The sequence below is a fragment of the Capsaspora owczarzaki genome (assembly GCF_000151315.2).
Source record: "Capsaspora owczarzaki ATCC 30864 unplaced genomic scaffold supercont2.14, whole genome shotgun sequence".
Lineage (NCBI taxonomy): Eukaryota > Filasterea > Ministeriida > Capsasporidae > Capsaspora > Capsaspora owczarzaki.
The window spans coordinates 328029-353779 of record NW_011887305.1 but is presented as its reverse complement, the minus strand read 5'-3'; the positions used below and the strand labels follow the sequence as shown (position 1 = coordinate 353779).

General features: G+C 52.4%; 10 protein-coding genes across 10 annotated transcripts; 5 read left to right on the top strand and 5 right to left on the bottom strand.

Moving 5' to 3' along the window:
- Positions 1-154: 154 nt before the first annotated feature.
- Positions 155-2039, top strand: CAOG_07576 (ubiquitin-conjugating enzyme HR6A). Its single transcript, XM_004343400.2, has 5 exons — positions 155-242; positions 1080-1160; positions 1268-1383; positions 1470-1558; positions 1652-2039. Exons 1-5 carry the CDS (start codon positions 199-201, stop codon positions 1775-1777), a joined length of 456 nt encoding a protein of 151 aa, XP_004343450.1. The 5' UTR covers positions 155-198; the 3' UTR covers positions 1778-2039.
- A 79-nt stretch (positions 2040-2118) lies between these two features.
- Positions 2119-5082, top strand: CAOG_07575 (Ufm1-specific protease 2). The gene is made up of 11 exons (XM_004343399.2): positions 2119-2358; positions 2441-2517; positions 2636-2849; positions 2977-3297; positions 3413-3555; positions 3654-3777; positions 3855-3965; positions 4071-4189; positions 4284-4484; positions 4569-4671; positions 4809-5082. The coding sequence occupies exons 1-11, from the start codon at positions 2136-2138 to the stop codon at positions 5018-5020; spliced, it is 1848 nt and encodes a 615-aa protein (XP_004343449.1). The 5' UTR covers positions 2119-2135; the 3' UTR covers positions 5021-5082.
- Positions 5011-6112, bottom strand: CAOG_07574 (hypothetical protein). Its single transcript, XM_004343398.2, has 2 exons — positions 5394-6112; positions 5011-5236 (listed from the first exon to the last, which is right to left on the bottom strand). Exons 1-2 carry the CDS (start codon positions 6092-6094, stop codon positions 5140-5142), a joined length of 798 nt encoding a protein of 265 aa, XP_004343448.2. The 5' UTR covers positions 6095-6112; the 3' UTR covers positions 5011-5139.
- Positions 6113-6237: 125 nt separating this feature from the next.
- CAOG_07573 (hypothetical protein) lies at positions 6238-8054 on the top strand (the record flags this gene model as incomplete). Its single annotated transcript, XM_004343397.1, has 5 exons — positions 6238-6960; positions 7067-7229; positions 7349-7445; positions 7535-7636; positions 7739-8054. 5 exons carry the CDS (start codon positions 6238-6240, stop codon positions 8052-8054), a joined length of 1401 nt encoding a protein of 466 aa, XP_004343447.1.
- Positions 8055-8216: 162 nt separating this feature from the next.
- Positions 8217-9237, bottom strand: CAOG_07572 (hypothetical protein). Its single transcript, XM_004343396.2, has one exon. It carries the CDS (start codon positions 9165-9167, stop codon positions 8286-8288), a length of 882 nt encoding a protein of 293 aa, XP_004343446.2. The 5' UTR covers positions 9168-9237; the 3' UTR covers positions 8217-8285.
- Positions 9238-9259: 22 nt separating this feature from the next.
- On the bottom strand, positions 9260-10572 carry CAOG_07571 (hypothetical protein). Its single transcript, XM_004343395.2, has one exon. The coding sequence runs from the start codon at positions 10485-10487 to the stop codon at positions 9645-9647; it is 843 nt and encodes a 280-aa protein (XP_004343445.2). The 5' UTR covers positions 10488-10572; the 3' UTR covers positions 9260-9644.
- A 43-nt stretch (positions 10573-10615) lies between these two features.
- CAOG_07570 (rars protein) lies at positions 10616-13352 on the bottom strand. Its single transcript, XM_004343394.2, has 2 exons — positions 13231-13352; positions 10616-12877 (listed from the first exon to the last, which is right to left on the bottom strand). The coding sequence occupies exons 1-2, from the start codon at positions 13297-13299 to the stop codon at positions 10685-10687; spliced, it is 2262 nt and encodes a 753-aa protein (XP_004343444.2). The 5' UTR covers positions 13300-13352; the 3' UTR covers positions 10616-10684.
- A 4-nt stretch (positions 13353-13356) lies between these two features.
- Positions 13357-21317, bottom strand: CAOG_07569 (Thoc2 protein). Its single transcript, XM_004343393.2, has 28 exons — positions 21180-21317; positions 20848-21032; positions 20646-20746; positions 20499-20553; positions 20324-20397; positions 20088-20215; positions 19880-20013; positions 19647-19807; positions 19485-19577; positions 19298-19396; positions 18789-19216; positions 18352-18696; positions 18160-18261; positions 17581-18055; positions 17290-17469; positions 17000-17185; positions 16821-16909; positions 16609-16741; positions 16376-16523; positions 16112-16269; positions 15980-16040; positions 15838-15905; positions 15462-15686; positions 15187-15362; positions 15042-15096; positions 14262-14961; positions 13638-14169; positions 13357-13542 (listed from the first exon to the last, which is right to left on the bottom strand). Exons 1-28 carry the CDS (start codon positions 21293-21295, stop codon positions 13479-13481), a joined length of 5271 nt encoding a protein of 1756 aa, XP_004343443.2. The 5' UTR covers positions 21296-21317; the 3' UTR covers positions 13357-13478.
- Positions 21318-21591: 274 nt separating this feature from the next.
- CAOG_07568 (sid3) lies at positions 21592-23980 on the top strand. The gene is made up of 6 exons (XM_004343392.2): positions 21592-21811; positions 22734-22840; positions 22974-23045; positions 23135-23271; positions 23399-23482; positions 23615-23980. Exons 1-6 carry the CDS (start codon positions 21720-21722, stop codon positions 23777-23779), a joined length of 657 nt encoding a protein of 218 aa, XP_004343442.1. The 5' UTR covers positions 21592-21719; the 3' UTR covers positions 23780-23980.
- Positions 23981-24006: 26 nt separating this feature from the next.
- CAOG_07567 (hypothetical protein) lies at positions 24007-25700 on the top strand (the record flags this gene model as incomplete). Its single annotated transcript, XM_004343391.1, has 3 exons — positions 24007-24968; positions 25092-25182; positions 25314-25700. 3 exons carry the CDS (start codon positions 24007-24009, stop codon positions 25698-25700), a joined length of 1440 nt encoding a protein of 479 aa, XP_004343441.1.
- Between the last annotated feature and the right edge of the window lie 51 nt (positions 25701-25751).

Sequence of the window (25751 nt, the reverse complement as noted above, 5' to 3'; positions counted from 1 at the left end):
TCCAGGTCTGTCGGTCAAAGATCGTTGGCTCTGAGCTTTTGCTTTGTTCCATTTCCAACAACAGCTTTGCTGTGCGTTTTTTTGTTTCATTGTCTGAGTCGTTCTTTTCTGAGTCGTTCTTTTCTGAGTAGTTTTTTTCAAATGTGTTTCTCCACTCTTCCTTTTGTTCCTTCACTTGATCAGCAACCACTTCAAGCAATGAGCACCAAAGCACGGCGTCGTTTGATGCGCGACTTTAAGCGGTACCCCCTTCTCTCCCTCTCTCCGTTCACCTTCCGTTCTCTCTCCCTTCTCTTCTTCCGTTCTCTCTCTCTCTCCGTTCATTCTCATCTTCATCCTCAATCGTCGCTCTCTTTCTTCAACTTTGTGACTTTTGTTCACTGCGTTGTTCGCTTTTTTTTTTTTTTTTTTATTGCTTTTTTTTTATTTTTTTATTTTTCATTTATGCTTTTTTCCATTGTCTTTCGTCATCTTTTTTTTTTTTTTTTTTTTTTCGTTTTCGTTTCTTTTTGTCTTCTTTCTTAAATCCACGACAACCACAACAACAACATGAAAACGCGGCGCAAAACGTTGAAGAGCGAAACTCACACGAAAGTCAACACAAAACGGAACGCAACGCAAAAACAGCGAACAACAAGCAAAAAAGCAACAAAAAGCAAAAAAGAACCTCTTTTTTTTTTTTTTTTTTTTTTTTTTTTCTTTTTTCTTTTTTCTTTTTTTTTTTTTTTTGCTGTCTGTCGCTTCAACGCTCGAGTTTCACTTTTAACATTACCAGCAATCATGATGATGATGAATGATGATGAATGATGATGATGATAATGATGATGAAGTGCTGTGAAGAACGGCAAACAACGGAGTGCGGCTCTGCTTCTCGCTGGACTACTATCGCGCTTTGCATTGCTCGTCTGTCTCACGATGGAAACCCCCCCCCTTCACTTTTGAATGTTGCTCTTTCAGCTCAACGTTCAATACCAGTACCCCTTCAATAAGCAGGAGAGAGGAGGACAAGTGGTGGCCGGCTTGCAGTCAATGTTGATCTGAAACGCTCACTTTGTTTTCCTCACTTGATGTCATTGCAGTCTGCAGGACGATCCGCCCGCAGGCGTCAGCGGTGCTCCCACAGATAACAACATTATGGTTTGGAACGCTGTCATCTTTGGGTAAGAATTTGACCAACAAGAAAAAAAAAGGGGGGGCGTCCAGCAGAGAAACCAAGCCATTCGGTTTTTACATGCTCACGTATGAACACTCTGTGCATCGGTCGCAGTCCGGAAGGCACGCCGTTTGAAGATGGAACATTCAAGCTCTCACTCGAATTCACGGAAAACTATCCAAACCGCCCACCAACCGTCAAGTTTGTCTCTCAAATGTTCCACCCGAACGGTAAAAAGCAGTCGTCGTCGCCGCCATTCGCTTCGATTCATGCGATAGTTGACTTTGTTTCTCCCTCTCTCTTTGCGCTCGTCTAGTTTACGCCGATGGTGGTATCTGCTTGGATATCTTGCAAAACCGCTGGAGTCCAACCTACGATGTTGCTGCAATCTTGACTTCTATTCAGGTATCTATTGTTTTATCGCTCTTTGCTTTGCATCAGCTCTTGTTGCACGAGAACTGTCTTTGTCTCACCTTGTTTCTCCTTCTTGCTTCTCAGTCCTTGTTGGATGAGCCAAACCCCAACAGTCCTGCCAACTCGGCAGCCGCCCAGCTCTACCAGGAGAACAAGCGCGAGTACGAAAAGAAGGTCAAAGCTATCGTTGAGGCCAGCTGGCTAGAATGATCTCCGTGACAGCGTTCATCGCGAGCAGCCTTCCGTGTTAGAAAAACCCAAAACGCCACCTAACGAAAACCAAAGACCAAAAACAAAAAACAAGCCAACACAAAATGTGCTTCACAAACTCCAGCATCCTTACCAGCAAAAAACCGCTCATCGCATCCATGCTCCCATTCACACTGTGATTCATGATTGAACGTGCCTTTGCGCTGACTGTGTTTCTGCTGTACTCGATTGCTGCTTTTGCACTATTGTACGAATTTGAGCCTACTTTTTTTCTTTTTCACTTTGTTTGTTGCCGTCTCACACAAGTTCCATCCACATTCATTCTCGATTAATCATTCCTCATTTATCATTGTTCAAAATGCACCAACTCTCAGTCTCGCAGCGCGTGGTTGACGCTCTGCTTCGAAACCGCGGCACAGACGCGTCGCTCTTCCGCGGTCTGCTCGTCTCGCCCGCCGCGACCGTTCTTCCTTCTGAATCGTCACCATCATCACCATCATTGACCACTGTGCTCGCTGCCCTGTGCACATCGCGCGGGGGTGCGCTGTCGTCCCGCGAGGTCGTCTCACTGCTTCCATCCGGTACCAAACCCTGATCCCCCTCCCCACTCATCCACGACTTGTCTGTACTCACACAGTCCATTTTTCTCTGTGTTTGTGGCAGGTCTCGTTGTTGGAGGCGCGTTTCTGACGAGCTCGGATCCCAAGCAGATTGCAAACGCAGCAGAAGATGCTCGCCAGGTGAGCCCCGCCTCCAGTATTCTCAGACAGAGCCAACAAAAACAACAAAAAGTATATATTTTTCATGATTTCTGAGACTCACTGGTTGAAGCGGGGTTTATGGAATTGGAATTCACAGGCACGGCGAGTGCAGGGCGGATTCAAGGGTGAAACTGCAGTGATTGTCGCGGTGGTCGAGGAGACGTCGTGCCAGTTCTACCGAGTGCTGGAGAATGGCGATGCTACCGTCATCTCGGATGTCCAGGTTGGACGCACGGCGGAGGACAAGTTTCGCCAAGATCACGCCCTTTTCCACATCCGGTTGCTCACGGACAAGTTTTACGTTCCTGCTGGTACACGTCCTTTTTTTTTGTTTGTTTGTTTGTTTTGGGATGAGTGCACGTTGACGGGAGCCCGAAGCGTGTGTTCTTGCTCACTCCATCCACGACTTTTTTTTTTTTTTTTTTTTTTTGACAACAGGGTCACTGGGCCTCGCTCAGTTGCACGCTCGTGTGCAAACCTTCCTCGCCTCGTTGCGCACTTCCATGATGCAATTGTCGTTTGCAGCGTCGTCCTCTCAACAAGGATCTCTGCTGGTTGCATCGGACACTCAAGGCAGTTTGCGGCAGGCTGTTCTCGATGAGACGCAACGCGTTACTGGCGCGGCTACTCCCCGCAAAGGCGGTCGCGCTCCCACTCACGCAGCTTTGCCCGAAAAGCTGAGTGTTCGTCTGTTGCGCCCATCAACCTTGACATCATCCGTGCCATTGGCTCCCATCCTGACCTGCGAACGCGAGAGTGGTATGCAAAGAGCATCGGGTTGAGTTTGTTTTTGTTTGTTTTGTTTTGCTTGTTTTGTTTGTTTTGTTTGTTTGTTTGAGAATACTCTCATTCATTGTTCAACGCGCAACTGCAGATAAGCCCCTTGCCATGTTCCAGCTTCCGGTTGAAGCGATCGCATACGTGCCATGGAACGAGAGTCCAGCGGCCACACAGCAGGCCGTTTTGGCAGCCATCACCTCTGCGCTGTACTCGTCTGTGGATGATCTCGTCATGCATGTATGCACCGCCGTCGTCTTGAGGATTGTCGCCACTCTCTTTTTGATTTTGCTTGAACTCACCCTGTCCTCGCTTTGGTGCACCTTGAATCAACGCAGCATGGAGCCAAAGCATCGGTTCCGTACCATTTTAAACTCGCCCAGTTCCCGTTTCTGGTTCGAGTCTGCTATCCCACTGCCAGCACACCTTTTCCCGGAGAGAGTCAAGACCACGAATCATACAGTAGGGCACAATCGTCGCTCGGCGAATTGCTCTTGTGACGCATTTGGTTTGTTCTGATTGTCGCCACTTGACCACAGAAACAACGCGGACCAAGTACCACAACGCGCTATTGCTTCCACTTGACCGACCACTGCTTCGGACCAACAACGCATTTGATCTGCAAACCTTCCGCACTTCTGTTCAATCCGGTAAGTTTTTTCTCTCTATGCTCCGAGCCGAATCTTGAAAACCAGTTAGTTGTGGTCTCTAATTGATGATGACGATGATGATGCCCGTCACCTTGAACATGCTAGATCGGTTGCTGAATGTCCACGAGCGACTCGGTCCTTCTGGAGTTGTTGGTGGGCGTCTTTCCCTTGTGGATGGCCCATACAGCTATTACCACTATACACAAGACCGTATGGATGATTCTGTACGTCTTACACCTGCTTTTGGGCGCAAACACAGCTTTCCATGTTCTGACATTCCATTTCTGTTCTGACGTTCCATTTCTTTCTTGACTTCAGGGCTGGGGCTGCGCATACCGATCCCTGCAAACGATTTGCTCGTGGCTGCGTCACAATGGTTACGCCACTCGTGCAGATATGACCCATCGCGAAATCCAAGAGTGCCTGGTGCAAGTTGGCGACAAGGACAAGTCGTTCATTGGCTCGACTCAGTGGATTGGATCGTTTGAACTCAGCATTTGCCTCGACCAATGCTACAATGTCAGTGAAGGCAGGCGTCGAAGGCCAGACGTGATGAGCAGCGTTGCTGACTCAACTTTTGTATTTGGCTTTGCGTGTTGGCAGATTACAAGCCGCATCATGAATCTGAACGCAGGGCGCGAGATGGCTGACAAAGCCCGAGAACTGGCAGCGCATTTTGAGACCCAGGGCTCGCCAGTGATGATTGGTAAGGGGGAAAAGTGATTGGGTGGATGCAAAAAAGAAAGGCGACCCAAAAAAAAAAACCACAAACCCGACTTGATCTCATTGCCTCCGCTCGCTCAACCGTCCGTGGTTCAATACTGTATCTTCATCACATAACAGGTGGCGGAGTTCTCGCACACACCATCCTTGGCGTTGATTTCAACGCGGAGACTGGCGATGTGAAATATTTGATTTTGGATCCGCACTACACTGGCATCGACGAACCCACTGCTGTGATTGAAAAGGCTGGTTGCGTGTGGAAGGGTCCTGACTTTTTCGTTCAGGATGCCATCTACAACATGTGCCTTCCCCAGCGTCCCGCGATGATTTGAAATCTTTCTTTTCTATTTTCATGTTGCTTCTTTTGGTCTTGTCTGGAACTTTTTGGGATGGCAAGTTGTAGAAATACAATCAACCCACCCCACATAGTGCATGCTATTGACATCTCGCTTTAGTGGCACGATTTGCCCAGTTTGCGCAATCGAGCATAAGTGTACGGGAGCGGCGCCACAAAGCCGGCACCTAATGCGACAGCGACAGAAAGCCACCTGTGTTGTGGCCCCCACCCCGACATCAGCAAAAACAAAAAATTCCCCACGTTCAAAATATCCCCCCAAAGTACGCAATGAGTGACATGAACACCGAACAATTACTGCACAACGGAGTGGAAATCTGCAGTTCCCGCAGGTCTTTCGTTTCACTCACCATTCGGGCCGGTCGAGGTGAACATGCCCACCCGTGAGATGCACATCCACAATATTCATGGCGGCCTCCATGACGAGCATGGAAATGAGGCTCATTCCGGCGGCGAGATTGGCGGCTTGGGACCAGCTGCTCACGGATTGGTTGCGTTTCAGCAGAATTGTCTCAGCGCCAAACGAGGTGAGCAATCCGGCGGCCATTGAGACCGCCATCACCAGCGGACTGCTCTCAATGTGCTGGGACTGCATGTAGAAGAGCGCAGACAGATCGCCCAGGCTGCAAAACACGAGGCAGCGGCTTGTATTGAGAGCGGCAGTGCGCCACGATGGGACGTGCGACCAGAATGACGTGGTCAGCATGGACGACGTTGTTGTTGTTGTTGTTGTTGTTGAGGCCACTCCAGACGATGACAGCGAAGGTGCATGCGAGTGCGACGGATTGAGGTGTGGCTGCATTGGCGGCACTGGCTGGGCGGAGTGCGCGGATTGTGCCGATTGCTGTGGAACGGATTCAGAATGACAGCACGCCTTTTTGGTCGAGTGCTTCGACTCGATCGCTGCCGTTCCCGACGCGCTTCGATGCGAGACTGCAAGGCAAAGTGACTTACGAACGTATGGCAAGCGGGATGCGTGCGGCTGGAGAGATGCGACGACGCGCGACAGAGTCATCCGCGGCCATTGACTTCCAATTCGGGTCAGGAGCATTGTGCCACAAAAGCCAAAATACTGAGACTGGCATGCAACGGAAATAGTCTCAGAGTACAACTGTACCGTGGAAAATCCATGCACACGACAGCACGCGATACATGTATCACTTAACCCCCGTCCCTCGCTTGAGTTACTGAACGATGAGACAAACTCAGATCAAGCTGGCGCGCACTCTTCGTTTTTGGTTGTTTTTGAGTTCACACAAGTCTGAGATGAAGGGGTTTGCCATCGTCGCCGTCGCAGTCGTGGTGCTCGCCGTCGCACTGCAGACCGTGGTGCTGCGGCCATCGCTGGGCCAGCAGGCAAGGAACGCGCTCCAGACGCTCAAGGAGCCCCCGCCAGAGCTCGCTGCGCCGGGCTGGGCGCTTCAAATTGCCGAGGCTGGACTGGCAGTGCTCGACCAGCTCGGGGTTGCCGTCAAGCCAGCGCCGCTGCGTGCGTTCGAGGCGCTCTTTGGCTTTGGCCTCACACAGGGCTTGGCTGCCCTGGCGCGGATGGAGGTGTTTGACGGGCTGGCCGAAGCCGCCGAGAACGGCACCACTTGTGAGGAATTGGTTGTGTTTATGCGCAAGCGTGATCGCGACCGCCGGCCGATTCCCATCCGACGCCTGCCAGTCGATCCTGAGCTCTTGTGCAGATTGCTGGACTTTGCGGCGGCAAACCAGTTTGTCAACAAGGACCAAGACACGGGCAGATTCTACTTGAATGAGTTCTCAGTGCTCTTCACGCAAGGCGCTGACAATCTGGCATCCGTCGCTCCGATGCTCTTCCACAATGCTGACGAGATCAATCTTGGCTGGACGCGCCTGCACGATGGCATTCGCGACAAGCTTTCTGCATTTGAGCTCGCGAATGGCGACGACGTCAGTTTTTGTAGTTTTTGTAGTTTTTGCAGTTTTTTTGGCCGTTTATCTTTTGGGCTGGTGTGCTCACAAGTTTGATCCATGCACTACTGGCGTGATGCTCTAGGTTTGGAGCTTTTACGACAAGAATCCCGAAAAGTCGGCGAATTTCAACCTTGCGATGCGCAGCATTTCTGCCAATTTTGCGCCGGCGTTGCTGCTCGGGTATGCAGACGACTTCAAGGAGTTTGTACGCCAGTACAAGCGGCCGCTGCACCTGTGTGATGTTGGTATGTCACGACCGACGCAAGAAAGGGGCCCCCATGAATCCTGAACGAGCATTTGATGGTATTGCAACTCTTTGTCTGATTTTTTTGTCGTTTGGTTTTTTGGCGATTCCGCTTGGCAGGTGGAGGCATTGGTTCGGTTGCTGCGGGTATTCTTTCCGATTTCCCGAACGCCACTGCGACCGTTATCGATATGGCCCACATGGAGACTCAAGCAAAGTGAGGGGGTTTTGTTTTTTTTGCGCTGACAACCGCCGCTCGTTCTTGATGAGCTGCTAATGCTTGGATGCTATTTTGCTCGTTTGCAGCGAATACTTTGAGCAAGTTCATCTGCAAGACCGCATCAAGTTTGTGCCTGGAAACTTTTTCCAGCCCCTTGCTGTCGAGTGCGACTACTACCTGCTCAAACAGTATGGTCGTCGTTCGTGTATTGGCTTTTTGGGAGATTGAACCGCACATGCAGCTCAACGGCTCTATCTTTAATCTATTTTCTTTTGATCTGTTTCTCGTAGCATCATCCATGATTGGAATGACACTTCGTCGCTGGACATTTTGAAGGCCGTGCGGGCAAACATGCCGTCACATTCCAAGCTCCTGCTTGTGGAGACCGTGATGGAAACGCGCAATCCCTACTTTGAGCGTCTGAAGCGCTTCGTGGACATGCAAATGCTGGTCGTCTTCCGAGACGCCAAGGAACGCACTCAGCACGAGTTTAACGCCCTGCTCGAGTTTTCTCGGTTCCAGATGAAGCGACGCATTCCCTTGCGTGGACTGTTTGACATTGTCGAGGCCATCCCTGTGGAGACCAGTGGCAACCAACAATCGTAGTCACTTTCGACCAACTCGGTGTGAAAATGCGAGATGTGCTTTTTGATCCAATTTCGTTCGAGCTTGGAGGGCTTATCTGTGTGTTTCCTTTGAGCTGCAAATGAAGAAATGTTCGATCGACCTACTAGTACATCAAGCGGATGAGATAGCCAATCGCAAAACAGTCTGAACATGAATCCAATAATTCCGACTTTGACAATCCACTTCAAGTCAATGCTCGGCGCTTTGTGATCAGAGCAGGCAGGCCGACGGCGACAACGGCGTCGTTACAATGACTCGCGCTTTCCGCGCTTCAATGCGAGGAACTGCCGTCAGCTGCTCATCCGTCAGTGCTTGCTTCGTGATGACCAGGGTCGCCCCAACTGGACTTTCGTCGTGAACCACTCGCTTTGGCACGCCGTCCTGAACGACAATCTGCGGGAACTCGTCCTCCAAGTCCTGCAGGAACTTTGCCCGGCAGCCGTCGCAACTCATGCTGGCAACGAGCACTTGCGCAAAGCAGGCGGCTGGCAGCGCTGCTGCGTTGTGCGCTTCGTCCGATGGATGCGCCAACGACCTCGCAGCACTCGTCCAACTTGTTCCGCGAAGACAAAGGGCCGTCGATAAGCAGCAAGCAAGGGCGATCAGAATCAAGACAGTCACGCGAGCAACGGCAGCCTGGCGTGGCAGACTTTTCGCCTGACGTGGCAAGTCGGCAGTTTCCTTCTTCTCAGCCACTTGGACCACTTGGACGTGAGGTGCCACGGAGGTCATGATCGACAGCATCCCAGCAAGAGCCAGCAGAGCAGAATCCACCATAAGAGCCGCAAAGTGCATTTCGCCTTGGATTGATGCCGCAGACGTGGGAACGACCAAATAGGTAAATTCGGGCGCGTAGGCGAGCGCGAGCATGCCAGCTGCCCGAATAACCGCACCAGGTCGCACGGTCGGTGCCTTGGAGGCCAGTAAATACAGAGCAATGACATGAGTCAGCACCAGCGGAAGCGTGCGGTACAAAATGAGGTCGGCCAAGCCCGCACAGCCAAACCCGGCAAGCGTTAAGAGCAACTGCACCGCGCAGCATCCACCGCCAAACAGAGCGGCAGTAATTCCCGGCAGATCAAGATAGCCCATTCTTTTGCCTTTGGTTTGAACGATGAATGGGGATGGCGACCTGTCAGCAAAGAAAACTAAAAAAAGTGAAGACTGCGCACTCCAAATTGGGGGACAGAATTTGCTTCAACATCAGTTCACAAGCAGTGCATGCAAGCAGTAGGAAAAGTATATGATATTTGTACAAGTGGAAAAAGTGATAGTACAGTGGAACAGAATCCAGTTTACGCTGCTCCGATTTGCATTGCAGGTCACATTCAACCCCCAGCGGTCATTTGATGCTCGTCAACGCTTGTTCGCCGTGCCCGTCCAATCACACATGGGAATTCAAAGAATGGTAGCTCTCCTGTCTCCATCGTGTCCGAGTGAAAGTTGGTCTTGGCCGGCGCGAATCAAGTTGCAATCGTTCAACAAACAAAACCGGCTTGCTCGCATGTGCAGCTCTTGTCAAACAGCGAACAAAGGCCGAGCAAGCGAGTAAACTCGTCAGCCGGTTGCTCACAAAACCGTGAGCATCCACAGGTGTCGGTGCAGCATGATTTTGTGTGAAGCGATGTGGATCCTGGTCTTATTGGAGCCGCAACAGCCACCTTTCGCTTCTACCGTTGAATTGGTGGATTCAATAGACGTGGCATTGGCTGCGCATTCTCCGACTTCGTCTTGGGTCACTATGGGCACTATGGGCACTATGGGCGCAACGGGCATGGGCGTCGGAGTTGGCGCCGAGCTGGCGCAACAGCTCTGCACCTCCTGACTCGGCGCTGCGTCTGCCATATCTTGAATCTCGTTCATGAGAGGCCGCCCGACAATGTCCTGCAGCGCGTCCGCCAGTACGACGTGGCCGTGCGCTCGCGCCGTCTCAATCGGGGACAGCGACCTGTCATCAGTGGCCAGTATCAGGTCTTCCGGCGGCTGCTGTGCCTCGCGCGCCGCAGTCAGCAGCAGCAAAGCCAGCGTCGCCCGACCTTCCTTGGCTGCAAGATGGAGCGGCGTGCGGCCAACCTCGTCGCGGGAGTCCAGCGGCACGCGGTGTCGCTTGAGCAGCAGCCGCGCGGTCGCCTCGTCGCCCACTGCCGCGCACCAATGCAGCGGCTGCCAGCCACGCAAGTCGGGCTCGCGGGCCAGTAACGGCAGTCTTGACAGCAGCAGCTGGGCCGCGTGCGCTCGGCCGTACTGGATGCTCTTGATGAGCAGCGACGCGCCGTAATTCTCAGCCTCTGATTCTCGCTCAGAAGCTGTCAAAGTCGCACTTTCGCCTTGCTGAAGCAGCGCGGAAAGCGTCGCCGGATTATCATCGAAAATGGCGTCGAGCAGTGACATTCGGTCACTGGCAACGTCCATCGCTGCCAGAATGAATGGGAAAAGGTTCAAAGGTTCAATGGGGTGGACTGTGAGTGTTTGTTGAAAGGAAGGGGGGAAAAAACCTAAATAGAATGACTGAGCAAATTCATAAAGTCTAGGAAGAGATAGATTAGAGCTTTTGACGCTTGTGTTATTATTGTCGAGACACCCAAACATCCAAACATGTGAATGGCAATTTACATCTTGCCGACAACATCCATGCCGAGAATCGAAAGACCCTGCTTCAGCACGAGGGACGCGGCCTCGCAGAGCGCCAGACGCGGGTAGTGGATGGACTTGATGGTCTTGGTGCCGGTGGCCTTGTCGACGTCGTGCTCAATGATGCGCAGCTTCTCGTAGAAGGTCGAGTAGAGCTGGCAGATTTCGTAGAGGAAGCTGCCGAGAGTGTGGGGCATGAGATCGTCGGTGATGCGGTTGAGGATTTCGGGGAAGCGGATGAGCGCGCGAGCGAGGGCGAGCTCGGGGCCTTCGGTGAACTCGCAGGGGTGCTTGGCAATCTCCTTGGACACGTCGATGCCGGCGTTGCGGGCAATCGACGACATGCGAGTGTAGGCGTACAGCAGGTAAGGAGCAGTGTTGCCGACAAGCTTGAGCATGCGGTCGAACGAGAAGGTGTAGTCGCTGGTGCGCGAGGTCGACAAATCGGCATACTTGACGGCGCCATAAGAAACAGCGTCCAAAGCAGCGGCATACTCCTCGGGCTGAAGGTCTCCACCGCGCTTGGAGTCGAGCACAACCTTGGCGCGCTCGACAGCCTCGTCGAGAAGATCGACGAGACGCACCGTGTCGCCCGAGCGGGTCTTGAACTTTTTGCCGTCTTCGCCGAGAACAAGACCAAAGGCGACGTGATCGACACGGACCTTGGCGGGGTCGAGCCAGCCGACGTGCTTGGCGGCGGAGAAGACAGTCTCGAGGTGCAGCGACTGGCCCACGTCGACCACATAGATAATCCAGTCGGCGTGCTCCTCCTCGATGCGGTACTTGATGGCAGCGAGGTCGGAAGTGTCGTACGTGTAGCCACCGTCGGACTTTTCGACGGTGAGGGGAACGGCCTGGTCGGGGACGAACATGATCTTGCGGCCGTCCTCGACCTGGACAAAGCCGCGCTTTTCGAGATCGGCCACCACGCTGGGCATCATGGGCTGGTAGAAGGACTCGCCCTTCTCCTTGATGGTCACGTGCAGACGCTTGTAGATGAGCTCAAACTCGCGGCGGGACTCGTCGCAGATGAGCTTCCAGGCGTGGCGCACATCGGCATCGGTGCCGGCTTGCAGCTTGACGACCTCGGTGTAGGCGCGCTTCTTGAACTCCTCGTCGGCATCAAAGCGCTTCTTGGAGGCCTTGTAGAAGGCCTGGAGGTCGCCGATCGGGGGAGACTCGTTGCGGAAGTTGGGGAACTCGTCCTTGAGGTGGGCAATGAGCATGCCAAACTGCGTGCCCCAGTCACCGACGTGGTTGACGCGGAGGACTTCAAAGCCGCGGTACTCGAGCAGGCGGCACAGCGACTCGCCAATGATGGTGGAGCGGAGGTGGCCGACGTGCATCTCCTTGGCAATGTTGGGCGACGAAAAGTCGATAATGACACGCTTCTTCTTCTCCTGCTTGGGCGGGAGGACGCCGTGCACGACAATGTTGGTGAGAATGGTGGCAAGCAGCTTGGCGGGCACCACGACGGTGATAAAGCCACGCTCGTCGACCTCGAAGTGCGACGACTCGAGGAGGGTCGACTTGGGCAGGTTCTTGTGGATGGCAGAGGCAATGTCGTGGGCGGTCTTGTACGGGAAGCCGAGCCCGTCGATGCGCTTGAGCAGGGTCAGCGCGGCGGCAGACTTGTAGCTCACGTTCGAGCCGACAAGCATAGCGTTGGCAAAGCCCTTGCCCGGAAACGTTGCCTCGATGCCCATCTCGAGCATGTTGCGGACGTGATCAAACAGCGCGACCATGCGGCCCTCCGACAGGTCCACAGGCTGGTACGTAGGCACTGGAGCAGGCTGGAAGGCGGGCTGCGATGGCTTGTCGGCCTTCTTCTTGGCAGCAGGGGCAGCAGCAGCAGCGTCCTTGGCGGCGGGTTCCTTGCCCTTTGCGCCCTTTGCGGCGGCAGCGGGTGCAGCAGCAGCACCAGTAGCAGCAGCAGCACCAGCACCAGAGGCCTTCTCCTCTGCAATGGAGCGGTTGAGGATGGCGAGCTGGTACTTGAGGCGCTCGTTCTCAGCGACGAGCTTCTCCATGGCCGAGTCGCCATCGCTCTCGGGCTGGGCAGTCGCAGTCGTCGCCTGAGTGCTCGGCGCAGCAGCAGTCTGCTTGTTGGTGCCAGCGACCAGCGCTTGGAGTGACGCAACGCGGGATACGAGTTGCGCGACCTGCTTTTCCTGATGATGCAGCAGCCAAGCGAGCGAACGCAGCCAGAACGTCAGCCAACAACAAAAGCCAAAAAGTCATTACAATGCGGTTGATGTTGTTGTTGTTGTTGATGATGTTGTTGTCATGGATTTGCACGCAAATAAGAACGAGTTGAAAGAAAGAAGAAAAAAAAAGATCTGCAAAAAAAAAAAAAAAAAAATTCGTGTTTCATGCTTTTGTTCACACGTGGATTGAAAAAAACCGCGAAAATCTGAGAAAGTTTGAGGGGAAAATGGATTTTGTTTGTTTGTTTGTTGTATTTTTAAGAACGAGTTGATTTTGGGAAGGAAATGGTGAGGAGAAAGTGTTGTTGAATTTGTACCTGCTGCTCGAGGTGAGCGAGTTCGTTGGAAGACATTTTGGGAAGAAAGAAAGAAAGAGTGAAGTGCATCGAAAGAGGAAACAACTCAGAAACAAAACACAAAACACAAAACACAAAACACAAAAAACACACACAAAAAAACGCATGGAAAAGAGTGAGACAGAAAGAAAAAGAAACAGCGAGACAAAAAGGCAAATTGCGGATGAAAACAAAGAAACGGAAGAGAAATCGCAAGCCGTTTGGGCTTTTCATCGCTCGGAAGAACTCTTTGAGCGTCGCTCTTCACGACCACCGTCTTCTGCAGAATCGTGCCTGGTAGAGTTCAAACAAGCGCCAAACAGCACAGAGTGAGACGCTGCTGCAAAAAGCAAAAACCAACATCTCCAGCACGCAAATTGGATGCTTACTTTTTCGACCGACTGCGACCGTCTTTGCTGGAACTCGAGGCAGACTCGCTGTTGCTACGCTCCTTGCGCTCCTTGTCGCGAGACCGATCGTCGTCCTTGTCTTTGCCGTTTCTGGATTCCTTGCCGCTGTCTTTGCTGTCGTTGCCGTCTTTGCTGCTGCTTTTGTCTCTGCCGCTCTCTTTGCCAGCATCCTTGCTGCGTGATGACGAGGATGAAGAGGAGGAGGACGGTTGATCGCGCTCGCCGTCCTTGCTGCTGCGCGAGCGAGATGCCGACGAGCCTGCAGCTTCTTGCTCGTCTTGACGGGTTCGTTTGACGTCGCCGCGCTCGTTGGAATCCTCGCTCGAGCGCTTGGAGCGACTCGAGGTCTTGCTTGCGTCAGCAGCATCAGCAGCGACTGCCGTTGGTGTTGTTGTTGTTGTTGTTGCAGTTGCGGGCGTACCAAACTTTTTCGCTCGATCGGCCGCAGCCGTCTTGCTGTCAGTGCTCGTTTTGAGATCCACCATGCGACGAGCGCTGGGCTGTGGTTTGTCTACAATATCGAATCATTCATGAAGCGCCAACAGTGAGCCAAACGAAGAATGGAGATAGATCTGGACCCAAAACTGCATTCACGGTGCTTACCAATCACCATCGGAGACGACGTGGCGGGCGCCGATGATGTCACGTGCGGCTGCGCGACAGGCGAGCCGACTGCGCTCGATGGTTCGGACCGAGACGAAGCTGCTACTCGCGCGCCCGCCGACACCAATCCTCCTGACAGAGCCGAAGATGTCGCAGATCCACCGCTGGAGGATTTGCTGCGAGTGGGGCTCGGCGAGCGTGCAGCGCGGCTTGTGGTCGGCTCGCGAGACTCGTCACGACGCACCCGCGACGAATCCCTGGCTTCGCGCCCATCCCGGCCATCTCGCGTGTCGCGGGAATCGCGATTTTCTCGAGAGTCGCGTGAGACAGAACCGTCGTGGTCTCGTGCCCGAGGCTCGCGACTGGAGCTGTGGTCACGGTCCCGGCTGTGTGAGTCGTCGCGGGCCCGAGGCTCTCGACTGGGCTCGCGGTGGTCTCGACTTGCATCGCGCGGGTCGCGACTCGAGTCGCGATGGCCCGTTGCGTGTTCTCGCGACTCACGGTTTCCCTCACGACTGGACTCGCGGCCGCCAGAACTTGATTCCAAACGCTCTTTTGAAGAGGAGCTGGTGCCCGCAGTGGCGCTGGCAGACGAATCGGCCGCAGCCGAAGTCGTGGATGGAGCAGATGCTGGCGCGGCTGGCTCGTCGATGGCCATCGGTTTGACATCGCCACCAAGGTTGACGGACGCGATTGATTTCTACAGATGCAGGCAACGTGTGAGGAAACAGAGGCAAACTGCGAAAAAAAAGAGAGACCGGCGAAGGGTGGTTGACGTACGTTGCGCTCTTCAGGGAAATGGACGCTCTTGATTCGCACAAGTTGAACCATATACCTGCAAGCGAAAAACGAGCATGCAACGGCAACGGTTAGCCTTTTCGGTCTGAAATCGAAATCGTGAACATCAGCCAAATCAACACTTTACGTTGTAGCAAGAGTCTTGACGTCTTGCCGCTCATCCGCCATCAGCTTGGCAACTTGACTTTCGATTGCAAGGACAAGGGGTCGATGCATCGGGAAGACCTCCGACAAGCGATGCAAAATCATGAGACTGTTGCGGATGTGCACAAAGTCGGACGAGCCCAAGCAGTGCGTGAAGGCCTGTCAAAATGAATGACAAGAGCGGAGGCATGAGATGATGTGCAGGTAAGTTCTTTCAGAAAAACAAACAATGATCGTTCAAACGTGCGAATGACTCACATCGGCGAGTCGGGTGGTCCAAATCTTGGCAAGCGAACGGAACATGTCGTATTCGATGAGAGTGGGCGCCGGTGGGGCAGGCGCTGGTACTGCTCCGTCCGATGATTCTTGGGACGTGGAAGCAGCGGGAGGCGCGTCCGCTGGCTTTGACTCGGCTGCGGCTGGTGGCGCTTTGCCGTCCTTGGGAGCCTTGCGAGTGTACAAGAATCCTGGCACGCGGCACTCCTGAAAAAGCCAGATGTTATCACGGATGGTTCACGGATGGTTCACGGATGGTTCACGGATGGTTCACGGATGGTTCACGAATGGTTTGAAAGTCAGAACCGGCTTTCTTTTTTTTCGTTTCAGCACGACAGGTACTATCCGAGCCACTTACAGCTTCAAACAGCTTTGAAGAATTGGCCCAACGGGTGTACAGTTTGAGCGTCTCCAATAAAAAGTAGCCTGTAAAGACAGAAGTGAGAATGTTCGTTGGTTGAAACGCATTTTCCGATCGTCGCGTTGTTGCGTTCCCCTACCATAGCACTGTGCTTCACTTTCCGAGCACATGGTGATGGTGCAGAATGTATCCTTCATGATCTGTGTGGGGAATGGTTTGAAATGAGATCAAATCTGGAACTTGTCGGACAACTGCGACTCCATTCCTTTACCTGATCAAACATTAACAAGCTCGAGCAGCGTGGTGTTGACAGAGAATGCAGCAAATGCATGAACTTGACGCAGTAGACAGCATCAGGCACACTGTGCATCAGCCGAGGGAAGATGCAAGTTTGCATCAACTCTTGCGTGCTCTGAACGAGTTTGTTGGCTGTCATTGAAAAACCACAGGCAAACCCGTCAGACTTGGCCAAAACAGCAAAAAAAAAACCTAGCACCAATAAGCAGTAGCCAAAACCAAAAGAATCATCACTTACACCCAACCTGAGGGAACCAATTGTCCTTTTCTTGCTGGAGCTTTTCCAGTACAGCGGCCTTGTTTGCTTCTTGGTGTTTTCGTTCTTCTTGCAATCCTCGAATCACCGTTTGCAGGCGCTCACGCTCGATGCGACGTTTGCTTTGGCTCTGTGAAAAGATGTCAAAAGTGAGAGGCGCGAGCCAACAGACAGAAAACAAATGGTCCTGCAAAAAACGTTGAAAACAGCTCTACCATTGTCTCATCGCGATTCGCTTCCAGAGCGGCCAGAAGCGCCTTTTGCGTTTGCAATTCTTGATCATAGCGGTCACCGGGGACGAAAATGTCCGACAGTGAAAGGGACCAGAAAATAGAGACCAAGTTGAGACTGAAGCAAGCAGCACCAAAGTGAGAGAAGATCGTTTTTAAACGGTGCGGCAAAAGAGTAAAGCAAGCTTGTTCGGTACCTGATGTCTTTCAACGGTCGAATCGAAGTGGACGCCACAAGTTGCTGCTTCAACGGCTCCATTGCGAGATCAAAGGCATCTCCAAAGCTCTGAACATTCAGAAGCAAGGTCGTGAATTTTGAGGGGAGGGGGAATTCAACATCATAAACATGACAACTGTCAACTGTGCTTCTACTTACAACCCCGCGGGAATTGGCCACCCGCACGGAATGGTGGAAGGAAGGGCGCCACAAGTGCATCGTCGTCTCCAGATCGAGATAGTAGACGTCCATCAGATCGCGCATGGATGGAAGCAGCTTTGCATACCCATCCTTGGTCAATGTCATAACGAGGAATTCAGAGTACTGAAGCAGCACGCCATGACACTGTAAAAATGCGAAAAGATCAAAGAAAGCGATCCAAAACCAAACAAAAAAAGTGAGGAGAAAATGGTCATCGAAAAGTTGCAGCGACAGCACGTTTTGCGCACCTGGTCAAACAGGTCTCCGAGAAGTTTGGTATGGCTTGTGTGTTGGTCGGAAAACACGACGGCGTGCTTTTGCTGAGCAATCAACAGCAACAATGGCATGGCCAAGTTGGAGCTGATCAGAGCCTGAAGCAAGCGAGCAGGTGTGCGCTTCAGGTTTCGCGATTGAGAAAAGCTTCCACCCTAATAAAACGGAAGAACAGCCAGTTTAGTGGACGAGGGACTCAAGAAATGAGTGGTTGACCAGATGCAAATCCGCCTGCAGCACAAAAAAAAAAGCCTTGTAGACTCTACCTCGCTTCGAAGCAAATCACCGCCAGCAAGCGCTTGGATTTGCGACTCGGAAGGCTGCACAGTCACCTCAATGCCCGCCATCTTGGTCACGAGCTCTTTGACGATGAGCAGATCAACTGTCTGGCCTGCGCGAAGCTGTTTTGTCACAAACTGGAGCAACGGGACAATATCAACCGTGTAGCGCTTGACAACGTGAGCGGCAAACATGGCGAGGCCGCTAAGCCAGCCAGAGACGTTGCGGCCGTCCGCCTTGACACGCTCCTTGCGCGGATCAACAAGCGCCTCCAGGATGCAATAAATCAGCATGTCGTAGTCCATGCTGGTCAAGTACTTGAGCGCCTCGACAATCGGCATGACGAAATTGTCGTACACCTGCACCTTGTTGATGAGCTCGACAAACACAACCGAAGGGTTTGCGTGGCACAGTTTACTGATTTGTCGCCCGGATTGCTTAAAGTTGGTTGTTGAAAGGCGTCTGTAAGAAGAAAAAAAGAAGGCAAGTCCGAGCACTGGTAAGCATTGGTTCGCATTGCAAACGCGCGACCAAAAAGAACAATGTCGACGCACGCATCAGCTTACCGAAGTGAATAACGCGTCTGGTGTGCCACAGAGGCCTTCTGTACAATAAGCTCGGGGAATCGCGAGTAGATGTGATTCTTCCAGGTGCCATACAGTTGGAACCTGGAGCATTTCAACAGAAGAGAGAAGATGAGTTTGCAAAAATCTCGTGACGGCAATCCACCAACATCCGCAAATCGAGCAAAGCCTGACCGTTGCGGGTACGAAAAGCCCTTGACGGTTTCCCAAATCTCATCATTCAGAGGCGCGTTGCAAGACACGAGGCTGGCCGCAGGCAGGAGCACGAGCTCGAGCAGTTGCTCGATATCCGCAGTGTACTTGGCGCGGTCCGTTTGGGCCAGATACTTGACGATACGAGCAAGCTTGGTCGTCAAAACAATATCGTGGCTAACGTACGGTCCAAGCTTGAGCGCGAGCGGGAAGGCGATGGCAAACACTTGCTCCAAGCTTTGGCAAAGGAATTCACTGGCAACTTGAAAGTCGACATTTGTCGAACGGCGAATCCGATCGGGGCGAGCTCCTGCTGGGATGCAATGGCTGTTTCAAAGCAAGGATGCCAAACAAGTTCAAGTCAGTCATCATCCGAAGAATCGAAAGAAAAAAGTCAACAGAAATCATCAATCCGTTACCGCAGATAGAAGGGCTCGATGCATTGCAACAGCAGGCCACACATCGCTTTGGCGATCGGAGCATGGGTGAGAGCCGTAAACTCGGGGAAACGTGCAAGCAGTGCCTCGGCGGTTGGCCAATCACGAACTGTCAGAACAGCTTGAATCAGGAGCAGCTTGAGTGGCAAGCGTTCCTCGGCGGGTGGTGCTGCTGGCGCGGCGGTGGTGGTGGCGGCAGCAGCCGTGGATGCAGTCGCAGTTGCGCTCGTAGAAGCGGGCGCGGAGGACGGTGCGACAGTGCCGGGCGCGGTGCCAAGAATGCCTGGGGTTGGAAGCAGCGATCCTGCCCGAGAAGCACTGGGTGCGGCTGACGGTGTTGCTGCCAACGCGGGAACTGCAGGGGCGGCACTAGCTCCTGTCGGAGCAGCTGCTGCAGCAGTCGGCGGACCCTGAAATCCAAAACCGAGACAAGTAAAGTGAGAGGTGTGGATGGGGTCGCACGCCCACGCCCAATGTCCTTGCACACTTACACCTCCAAGATTCACCATGGTAAACTGTTTTGCAGTGACCAGAGCCTGGGCGAGTTTGTTCTTGAACAAGGGTTGGAGCTCGGCGTCGTCGGGTGACAACTGCAAAGAAGATGTGAACAAAGTGAGCGCCGTCGCACAATGAAGAGAGGGTGGCCTATGGACGTCTTAAAGCGGAGGGGGGCCTTACATGCGGATATAGATCAGCGAGACTAATCAAATTGCCTCGCAAAAGGCACGCGGCCACCAAGCACAAATTGGCGGCATTCTGCTCGGGGTGTTTCTGTTTCAATGATGCGATGAGTAACGGCATCGGTAGCGCACAAAACACAACAACAACGAGGGCTCTCACCTGTTTGTGGTGGAAGCGAAACCCGAGAATGCTGCACAGCGACTCGTTTCGGAACGAAAGGGACCGAATCAAGGCCACGAAAAAGGCGTGGCGACTGGGCTCGTTCTCAAAGCAGTTCAGAATAATGTCCATGACACGGTTTGGATCCAAATCGAAAAAGCCTACCAGCGGGTTGCAGAGTGAGGGCGTGGAGGCTCAGCGATCAGAAATGAACGGCAAAAAAACAGGCTTACCAATTAAGGACTGGACGTGACGAGAAACAGTGTGGCAAACAGCTACAGAAAGGGATTCTTGCGACAGCTCGCTGATCAGCTTGGCGTAGCCCTCGCTTTCTTCGCGGAACAGGTTGAACTTTTGCTGCTTGTAACTGCAGCACAAAAAAATCGATATCAGCTGTTCTTCTCGCTGAAGGGCGTTGCAAACCAGCCCATGTTCACATACAAGAGTTTGGTGCGCATGCGTGTTACTGTTGTTTTGAACGTGGCCGCATCGCGGGTGATGGAGACTGCAGCAAGCGTTGCCGCTTCCAATCGCTCCTTGAAGGCGTCTTCCGTGACGAGCTTTTCGCGCTGCGAGAGAGAAACAGTTGGTCAGGAGAAACAGTTGGTCAGGAGAAACAGTTGGTCAGGAAAGAGTACGCACACGAGCAAACCCACAACATGAAAATGTACTCGTACGATCAGAAGCAGGACGAGCTGGAACAAGCGGTCGCGTGCAGGGTCTTGTGCAGGCAGTCCCGAGATTTCCAGTTCTAAAAGCATCGTCGAGGGGAAGGTGATCACCAACAACAATACGAATAGGTGAGCTGAAGATGACCTTGACGAAGGCGGTTGTAGAGCAATCAAACCTTACCAAGCAACGCGACAAGTTCGGCCAACAGGTACTGGAGTTCCGGCGACTGTGTCACCTGTGATAGACGTGCCCCAAAATCACGAAGCGACGTTAGATGCTCTGTTGATTCAACACCACACTGGACACACTTGTTTCGCATTGCCAAACCTCGTCGGGAGTGCTGCGAACAAAGTGAACAAGTGTTGCATGCGATGGCACTTGACCGGCGACGAACAGCACCATGGCATCGTAAAAGAGCTCTCTCAGCTCTGCGTTTCACCATTTTCAATGCAAGATACATTCGAGTGAGCAAGGGGGGGAGCCTGTCATAGATACCTCAGTGCGAATCGCAGAGATCTCGCGTGATTACCATGAAGCGATCCGTCTGAAACGGCGTCTTTGGACGTGTCCATCGGAATGACAGCTGAGCTCTCACTCTCTGCTGACCCTGCAGCATTGCCATTGGCGCGCTCGTGGCTTGCTCCAGGATGGCCGGCGGCAGTGAAGGCGAGCGCTCGAACGGCGCGCATCGACGCCTCGGCCAGCAGATCAGCCCTGGAAACCACACACACACACACATACACACAAGTGGAAGACATGTAAGATCAAGTGAGCAATAGTGAGAGACAAGCTCAAGCGAAGCGAGCGCGGGAGCCAAGCCAGCTCCATTGCGATGGGAGTTGAAGCTGAGCTGCTGCTTACCCGCGGCCAGTCGCCGGTTGGACATCGAATGCATTCACGTCAGCAGCAGTCAAAGCGATCGGCGTGCATTGAAACGCAGACGCCACGGCGATCGCGGACGGTGCTGCTGCAGCCATTTCGTCGCAATGAGGTTTCAATAGAAGAAAGGACTGACGTTTGCCCAGTGAGTTCCCCCCGCATAGCATTGAATTAGGTTGAGTTCTAGCAGTTGAATGTGAGTTTTTGGTTTCAGAGATCGTTGATGATTGAAGCGTCGTCCGCGCGATCCAGAGTTGAGTTCCAGCGAGATTGAGATTTTCCAATTGCACCGTACTCTTGTTCCTCTTCCCTCCACTCTTCCCCGAGTGTTTTATTCACTTTTTCATCTTCCTATTGTATTTTGATCAACCCCCTTTTCTAAGCAGCTCAGTCGCTCGCATCTCCGAGTCGCATCATCGAAACTCCCTTTTTCTTTGCTCTTTTCTCTCTCTCTCTCGTCCTCCATCTCTCTCGCTTTCCAGTCCCCCAGTTGAACACACAAACACACACATTCACAGCAACATGAGCAGCGAAGACGCAGCATCGTCGGCAGGCGGCGAAGGCGAAGGCGAGGAGCTCTCGTCCCAGCTCAAGGAAGGCCAGAAGAAGAACAGGTAAAAAAAAAAAAAAAAACTCAATGCAAATCTCATACAAAAAAAAAAAATCATAAAAGAAAAAGAAAAAAAAAAACTCAATGCAAATCCCATACAAAAAACATCGTAAAATAATGAAAAATAAAAAATATTTGGGCGCGAATTTTTTCATGTATTGGCAAACGATTGCTTTTGTGCGCTGCGTTTCCAGCGGTTGAGCGAGACGGCCGATTTGGGGTCTGCGTTGGACTCTTGAGTGTGTGTGTGATGTGGCGCGAGATCATCTTCGCGGTCGTCTTGTCTCCATTGCTGATCGCACAGCAAGAAGAAACCAAAAAAAAAAAAAAAAAAAAAAAAAAAAAAAGGCCATTTTGTTGGCATTGTGATCGTTTCCGTCCGTCCGCGATTGAAGGCCTGTTCACGAAGCTGCTTGTTTGAGATGCGTTGCACTTTCGATTGAATCGGTCGCCGCGTCGTCCCAACTTGAACCAAAGCACACTGAAAAATCCATACAAAAATCCAGAAAAAAAAAAACATTCTTTTCCAATCGTTTTGTTTCTTTTCGCCCTTTTGGTTCGAGTCTGTGAGCGTGAGAGTGGGGCGCGACTTGACTTCACCCCCCCCCCCGCGCACAGTGACGGTGATGGTCGTCATGATGCAATGCCAAAGGCGTTTTCGTCCTTCCATTCGCAGGCGCTGCAGCAGTTTGTCTCGCGCTTCGATGACCGATCAAAAAAAAAAAGACCATCAATCAAAAACCGCTGCTGGAAAAAAAAAAAAAAAAAAAAAAAAAAAAAAACTTTCTTCTTTTTTGCTTTCAATTCTTCTTCTTTCTTGATTTTGAAACACTTCAATTTTTCAACGTTTGAAAACTCACTTTTTTGCACTTTACGTTTGCTTTTTGCTTTTGTTGTTTTGTTTTGTTTTTTTTGTTTGCGAGCAGCGTCGTTGTCAAGGTTGGCATGGTCGGCGACAGTCAAATCGGCAAGACGAGCTTGATGGTCAAGTACGTCGAGGGCACCTTCGACGAAGATTACATTCAGACGCTTGGTATGTTCGACCGAAAGTTCTTGGCGATGAGGTCTATTCGTGGTTGTGTCGGGGGGGGATGTTGAGCTGGGAAGCGAGATCCATGCGCGAGTGACATTTGCACTCATTTCTTGTTGTTGCTGCATCATCCCAGGTGTCAACTTTATGGAAAAGACCATTTGCATTCGCAACACGGAAATCACATTCAGCATCTGGGATTTGGGAGGTAAACTCACTGGTCCTGCTGCTCTGCGATGCATTGTTTCGACCAATTCGCTCATTTCGTGGTGCCACCACATCCGTCACCCACCGCAGGCCAACGCGAGTTCATCAATATGCTCCCACTTGTGTGCAACGACGCCGTTGCCATTCTGTTCATGTTTGATCTGTCGCGAAAGTCCACTTTGAACAGCGTGAAAGAGTGGTACCGACAGGCGCGCGGTTTCAACAAGGTAACGAGCGGTGGAGAGTTAGGGTTGTATTGCTGCTGTTGTTGCTTTGGGTTGTGTGTTGAGAAGGCCCTGCGTGCGTTGATGGAGGTTGACTAACTCTGCTTTGCTCCTTCTCTCTTCTGCGCAGAACGCCATCTCATTCCTAATCGGCACAAAGTTTGACATTTTCGCCCAATCACCTATTGAAGAGCAAGAGGAAGTGACTCGACAGGTACAGCAGCCGCTCGTCCTTGCTCGGATGAAATTGCGACAGTTTTTTGGTTTTTTTTTTTTTTTTTGTTTGTTTGTTTTTGTTTTGTTTTTTTCTCATTCCATCAACCTCCTTTGCTTCTCGCTTGCGCAGGCCCGAAAATACGCCAAGGCCATGAAAGCTCCACTCATCTTCTGCTCAACGTCGCACGCAATCAACGTGCAGAAGATCTTCAAGATTGTGCTGAGCAAGGCATTCGACCTCAAGTGCACAATCCCACTGATAGAAAACGTTGGCGAGCCCATCATTGAGTATTAAAGATGGATTTGGACGAGCGCTGTTGCTTTCTCCTCGCTTCGGTTGACCCTGCATTGCTCGCCTTTTCGTCTTTTGTTGCCCTGCACAATCAATTTCCCCAGCCCCGCTCTCCCAACCCAAACGAATCTTATTCTTGTATCTGTGTATGTCTCCTTCTATGTGTGTGTATCTTGCCCTGCAATACATAGTCTTTTCATCAAACGCAGTTCTCTTTTGCTGGTTGCTGAATGGCCGACGATCACCAACTCGTTCAACGCCGCATTGACGAACTCACTCGCGATTTCGCTGCTGCTGCTACTTTACTGCCGAATGCCCCAATCGCTTTGACGAATGCAGATGATACCTGCTCGGTGCTCGCGTCTGCTCGGAACGCGCTAATCCACTTCGTCCAAGTCGATCCAGCCAATCGAGCTCGGCTCGCGCTGGCTTCGGCCGCAACCCACGACGCCCGCTGCTTCCTCGCCAGTCACCAGGACTATGTGCCATACCATCTGCAAGAAGCGCAGCTCCATAGCGCGGTGCCTTCAGGCGCTCTGAATGCATCCACTGCGCCAATGGTGCTGTCGTATCTGCCGTTGACGCTGCTCGTCCAGCGACTCCTCCTGCCAGAATGGATTGCTGGGATGGATGTGAACGCAGTGTACAAGCTGGATCTGGTCAACTCGATCGCTCGCTCGGAGCAAGTTTGGCTGAACAGCGAGCGTTGGATGGACGAGCACCTTGCCTCTGCCGCCGCATGGGACGCCAGTACAGCTGCGCAGTATGTCAAGTTTGGGCTGCAAGCTCGGAGTGACCAGCGTGAACGCCAGTGGCTGGCGCTGTGGCTGACTTTTCACCCCATCCAGACAACTCGCTTGCTGCTGGCTGTGAGCGACCTCGATTCCAGCCTCTTTGTCCGCTACACGAGTCTGATGCAGGCTGTGGAAGCAGGCAGGGTTATTTCGCCAAGCCTCAGGCGGCTCCTGTGCTCGTCACAGTCGTCCGCCGGCGCGCGTGACGTTGATCGAATTGCGGCAATTCTCGGTGCATGGACTCCAGGTCACCCTGTCGAATCGGTCACGGATTGCACCGACATCATGTGGAACCAGTCTTTAGCTTTAGAAGACTCGTCGTTCGCAAACCTTTCAACGAAAGATTTGGAGGGGATGGGTCGTGAACTGGTCGATTTGCTCGACGATGTACCTTCCAAGTGAGTAGCGTGTTGCCGGTTGGTTTGAATTGAAAGGAGTGTTGAAAAGTGCGCCAGTGCGTTGGTTCGTGAGAGTGTCTGATGCAATCCCAACCACGTTTGATGCTGGTCAATGTTTTTAAGGTTTCATTCAGTCATTCTGGCCTCAATCGCTCGCCTGCTTGGTCATCTCACGACAACCATTTCCTCGCTGCCATCGGAAGCTTCAACAGAGGTAATAATCTTGGTGTGGGCTTTGCCGCAAAGCTTCTTTGACTCGTCATTCACTTGTGTTTATGGTTTTGAAAGCAGACTGCCCGCCTTGGTTCACTCTGTGCTCTCATCATCACTCGCCTTATCTCTCAGTTGTATTCTGTGGAGTATGACTGTGTGCACGCCTCACTTGGCATCACCTTGACTTTGGACGCCTCAAGTCTTGCCGTAAAGATTAGTGCGGTGCTTGTGGCTCCACCGACTCGCAGCCTCATCTGGGCCATCCGTGGCTTGTTCGGCCAATCCGCTCGCTTGATTGCGCTGGCCGCCTGCCTTCGCGCGGGTCTTCAATGGCCGAGTCGTTTGCTGGTTGGCCAAATTTCTGCCTTGCAACTTGTGTTCAGCGTGCTGTGCCTCAAAGCCCCAACCAATCCCTCGGAGCACGATCAAGCTGGCATTGACGCTGCTCACGATGACTTCCGTCGTCACGTTCCTGGATTTGGTGCTTTTCAGCGCTCCGAGTCCGGGTTTCGGATCTGAACTCGGAATTCCGGCCGTGACTCGTCTTGCTTCTGGACGTCTCTCCCCTGT

Excerpts from the sequence above, each read along its gene's own strand:
- CAOG_07575 (XM_004343399.2), top strand. The coding sequence starts at position 2,136 with ATGCACCAACTCTCAGTCTCGCAGCGCGTGGTTGACGCTCTGCTTCGA. Across the intron at positions 3,298-3,412 it reads GACCTGCGAACGCGAGAGTG|ATAAGCCCCTTGCCATGTTC; the intron begins GTATGCAAAGAG and ends GCGCAACTGCAG. Across the intron at positions 3,778-3,854 it reads TCAAGACCACGAATCATACA|AAACAACGCGGACCAAGTAC; the intron begins GTAGGGCACAAT and ends ACTTGACCACAG.
- CAOG_07569 (XM_004343393.2), bottom strand. The coding sequence starts at position 21,295 with ATGGCTGCAGCAGCACCGTCCGCGATCGCCGTGGCGTCTGCGTTTCAA. Across the intron at positions 19,808-19,879 it reads TCACGTCCAGTCCTTAATTG|GCTTTTTCGATTTGGATCCA; the intron begins GTAAGCCTGTTT and ends ACCCGCTGGTAG. Across the intron at positions 14,962-15,041 it reads ATTTCCCTGAAGAGCGCAAC|AAATCAATCGCGTCCGTCAA; the intron begins GTACGTCAACCA and ends CTGCATCTGTAG.
- CAOG_07572 (XM_004343396.2), bottom strand. The coding sequence starts at position 9,167 with ATGGGCTATCTTGATCTGCCGGGAATTACTGCCGCTCTGTTTGGCGGT.
- CAOG_07576 (XM_004343400.2), top strand. The coding sequence starts at position 199 with ATGAGCACCAAAGCACGGCGTCGTTTGATGCGCGACTTTAAGCG. Across the intron at positions 243-1,079 it reads TTGATGCGCGACTTTAAGCG|TCTGCAGGACGATCCGCCCG; the intron begins GTACCCCCTTCT and ends ATGTCATTGCAG. Across the intron at positions 1,161-1,267 it reads TGGAACGCTGTCATCTTTGG|TCCGGAAGGCACGCCGTTTG; the intron begins GTAAGAATTTGA and ends CATCGGTCGCAG.
- CAOG_07574 (XM_004343398.2), bottom strand. The coding sequence starts at position 6,094 with ATGCTCCTGACCCGAATTGGAAGTCAATGGCCGCGGATGACTCTGTCG. Across the intron at positions 5,237-5,393 it reads CACCTCGACCGGCCCGAATG|GTGGCTTTCTGTCGCTGTCG; the intron begins GTGAGTGAAACG and ends GCCACAACACAG.
- CAOG_07570 (XM_004343394.2), bottom strand. The coding sequence starts at position 13,299 with ATGCACTTCACTCTTTCTTTCTTTCTTCCCAAAATGTCTTCCAACGAA. Across the intron at positions 12,878-13,230 it reads TCGCTCACCTCGAGCAGCAG|GAAAAGCAGGTCGCGCAACT; the intron begins GTACAAATTCAA and ends CTGCATCATCAG.
- CAOG_07568 (XM_004343392.2), top strand. The coding sequence starts at position 21,720 with ATGAGCAGCGAAGACGCAGCATCGTCGGCAGGCGGCGAAGGCGAAGGC. Across the intron at positions 21,812-22,733 it reads GAAGGCCAGAAGAAGAACAG|CGTCGTTGTCAAGGTTGGCA; the intron begins GTAAAAAAAAAA and ends GTTTGCGAGCAG. Across the intron at positions 23,046-23,134 it reads CAGCATCTGGGATTTGGGAG|GCCAACGCGAGTTCATCAAT; the intron begins GTAAACTCACTG and ends CACCCACCGCAG.
- CAOG_07571 (XM_004343395.2), bottom strand. The coding sequence starts at position 10,487 with ATGGACGTTGCCAGTGACCGAATGTCACTGCTCGACGCCATTTTCGAT.